Source organism: Meleagris gallopavo, chromosome 29, assembly GCF_000146605.3.
Source record: "Meleagris gallopavo isolate NT-WF06-2002-E0010 breed Aviagen turkey brand Nicholas breeding stock chromosome 29, Turkey_5.1, whole genome shotgun sequence".
NCBI lineage: Eukaryota > Metazoa > Chordata > Aves > Galliformes > Phasianidae > Meleagris > Meleagris gallopavo.
Genome location: NC_015039.2, coordinates 1,921,405 through 1,924,859, shown reverse-complemented (window position 1 = coordinate 1,924,859; position 3,455 = coordinate 1,921,405). Strand labels below are relative to the sequence as shown.

Genomic DNA, 3,455 nt, shown 5'->3' with positions numbered 1-3,455 from the left:
GGGGAGAGGGAGGGGGGTGTTTACATATTCCCAGGGTGGATGGCTCAGGGGTGCCTGCTCTGCCTCTTGCGTAACCGTTTTGTCTATTTTGGATTATTTTCTAATAAAAACAGTTAGCAGCAGTTCTGCGTGTGTGTGTGGTGGGATTCCTTCCAGTACTGCAGCCCCTGTACCTAAATCAATGCACAGACGTGGGCACAGCAGCACTTTATTAGAGACGACACAGCCCCCAGCTCACCCTTACTTCCACAGCTTCTTGATAGACATGTTCTTCTCACTGTCCTTCTGCATCACCTGGATATAAGCAAGGGACAGTTGGTGCCCAGCACACAGCTCCCATTTCCCCTCAAGTAACTCCACAAACTGCCCTTAAAAGCAACCTCCAGCCCTGCACAGGGAAGGTTCTAGAGCCTTCATCCTCCCTTGAGGAAAGGCAACCTCTTGCTCTGAGCACCCCTTAATGCTCTTGTTCAGCCCTAAGTCCTGCCAAACGCTTTCCAAGAGTTTCTGCCTCCCAGAGCTGAGAGGAAGCAGCCAGCAGCTGCTCTGCAGCACTTACCTTGGCAACAGCCATTTCAAAGTCCTCCTGTGTGACGTGCACCCGCCTCTCCCTCAGTGCGTACATGCCAGCTTCTGTGCACACCCCCTGTAAAGAACATGGCCCACATTGCCCCAGAGCTCTCAAGTGAGGACAGAGAGCACTGTGGAGCCCCCAGGGCTGCCAGCTCACCTTCACTTCTGCACCCGATGCCCCTGGCATCAGCTCTGCAATCTTCCTCAGGTTGATGCCACGTGTCAGGTTCATTTTCCGAGAGTGGATTTTGAGGATATCCAGGCGAGCCTGGGGGAGACAACAGAGTGAGACAAGGGGGGAAGCCACAGGAATTGTACCCTGACAGAGGACAATGTGGGCCCCGGAGGGAGAGGATCAGCAGGGGACCAAGAGAGACCCTGGGCCCACTGTGGGGCCACCCACCAACCTCCTCATTGGGAGGGGGGAACTCAATCTTCCTGTCGATGCGGCCAGGGCGCAGCAGAGCTGAGTCCAGGATGTCGATCCGGTTCGTGGCCATGATCACCTGCAGCAGGAGAGCAGCCACTGTCACCACGATGGTCACCCTGCTGCCATCACGGGGCCAGCAGGGCATTGTCCCATCCCCAGGCAGCTCAGGGCTCAACCAGGCCCAGTACCCCCCTACCTTGATGTTCTTGGTGGCCTCAAAACCATCGAGCTGGTTGAGGAGCTCCAGCATCGTGCGCTGCACCTCGCTGTCCCCACCAGAGCCACCCTCCAGGCGGGAGGAGCCAATGGAGTCGATCTCATCCATGAAGATGATGGAGGGAGCGTGTTCCCGAGCCATCACAAACAGCTCCCGCACCATGCGGGCACCTGCAGGGAGCAGAGAGCTGAGTCTCACGCTGTGCACCCTCAGCCTGCCCAGCACCCACACAGAAGACTCTCATCCCCTGCAGGCCAGTCCCAAGGCCACCCAGCACCATGAGAGCCCTGCATGTCACCCTGGCACAAGCAGCAGCTTTGTGCCACACCACTTTACCTTCACCGATGAATTTCTGCACCAACTCGGAGCCTGACACGCGGATGAAGGTGCAGTCAGTGTGGTGGGCCACAGCTCTGGCCAGCAAGGTCTTCCCAGTGCCAGGGGGTCCGTAGAGCAGCACACCCTGAAAGCACCAGGGAGTGAGCTCAGCACCACTGCTGGGTAAGCAGCCACACCCAGGGAACTCCTGATAGGATTTACCTTGGGCTGAGCAATCCCCAGCGCTTCAAAGAGCTCCGGGTGTTTGACTGGCAGCTCAATCACTTCCTTGATCTCCTTTATCTGTTTGTCCAACCCTCCGATCATCTCGTAAGTGGAATCCGGGACCTTCTCCACCATCATCAGAGACACCAGAGGGTCCACTTTGTTGGGGAGGATCTTGTGCAGCGTGTAGCTGTCGTTGCGCAGAGCCACGCGGCAGTTTGGGGTCACCTGCGCTGAGAGGGAAGAGCTCAGTGATGGGCCACTGCACGACCCTTCCAAGTAGCCCCACACCAGAGAAGGGGACAATCAATTTGGAGAGAGCCATGATGCCCTTTCCACAGCTCTCAGACACTCACATCATTAATGTCAATGTTCTTGTCAACATCCACCACGAATTTGCCTTCTGGGTGCACCTGGAACACAGCAGTTAACACCACTAAACTTATTTTTCCCTTAAATAATCCTGGCTGCATGTCCCGCCCACCACACCACGAAGGGGCTCAAAAGCTCAGCCACCACCAAACACCTCACAGCCTTCCTACCCTCAGAAGAAAGACCTCTCACTTCACGTTTTTCTAATTACTACACCCTCTGCAGAGCTGGTGGGGACAAAGGAACAGCTTATCCCTCACTGGCCAGCTGCTAGCAGGAGCCAGCCCCGGGGCAGCTCAGCTCCATACCTTCACAAGCACTTTCTTCTTGTCCATGGCTCTCACCACCTCGCCCACATAGGAGCCCTGCTCCTGCAGCAGCTGCAGCTCCTCCCGCAACAACCGCACTGCAGAAAGAAGGGAACATCAGCAGACAAATGGAGAGACCCAAAGCCCCCACTGAGTGGGCAGCATCCCCAGCCAGGCTGGGAGCCTCCTGTCCCACAGCAGGGCTGTCCACAGAGCCTCAGCTAAGAATGCTGAGAGAAACTGAGCTTTACCTTTAGCGTTCAACTCATTTCTCTGCGCTTGCAAGCGCCTCAGATTCTGGCTCTTCTCATTCACTATGAGCTGTGTAAGGAAAGGAGCTTTGCTGAGTTCTCAGCATCCTACACAGCACTCAAACCAACAAAACACACACACAAAGATAAGCAGGCTCCAGCACAAGAAACAAGGATAGTTATTGTGCTGGGACAAGCAAGAGAAAAACACAGCCCTTCCCAGCATGACGTGCTCAGCCAAACCCCAATGCCAATAGCTGGACAACACCTTGGTTGTGGAGAGATCTCACTGCAGGCTTTCAGTACAAGGAAGGAGCTTACAAGCAGAAGAAGGACTAACTTTGTAGTGTTCAATAATGACACGACAAAGAGGAATAGCCTTAAACTAAAAGAAGGGAAACTTGGGTCAGATGTTAGGAAGAAATATTTTCTTCAAAGGGCGGTGAGATCCTGGGGCAGCAGGTGGCCCATCCTGGAAGTGCCCAAGGCCAGAATCGGGTGGGGGCACCCAGTCCATGGCACAGGGCTCAAACCGGATGACGTTTAAGGTCCTTACAATACAACCGTGCCCCGGCTCACCTGCAGCTCCTCGATCTTGGACAGGTAGTACTGCCGCAGCCCCGTGCCGCCCTTCCCATCGTCCATCTCCATCTGCAGGAGAACCCGCTCAGTAAGGTCGGCCCAGCCCCGTCCCACGGCCGCTCTCCTCCACGCTCTCCCACCTGCCCCCTCAGTCCCGCGTCCCCACATCCCCACCTGCA

General features: G+C 55.7%; 1 protein-coding gene across 1 annotated transcript; it reads right to left on the bottom strand.

The window, feature by feature from the left end:
- Window positions 1–196: 196 nt before the first annotated feature.
- On the bottom strand, window positions 197–3,349 carry PSMC5 (proteasome 26S subunit, ATPase 5; the record flags this gene model as incomplete). The annotated part of the gene is given in 11 exon segments (NM_001293049.1): window positions 197–294; window positions 560–646; window positions 731–841; window positions 981–1,079; window positions 1,200–1,390; window positions 1,557–1,683; window positions 1,761–1,991; window positions 2,120–2,176; window positions 2,444–2,541; window positions 2,695–2,764; window positions 3,274–3,349. Coding segments are annotated over 11 exon segments (1,201 nt in total), but the record flags the coding sequence as incomplete, so codon positions are not given.
- Between the last annotated feature and the right edge of the window lie 106 nt (window positions 3,350–3,455).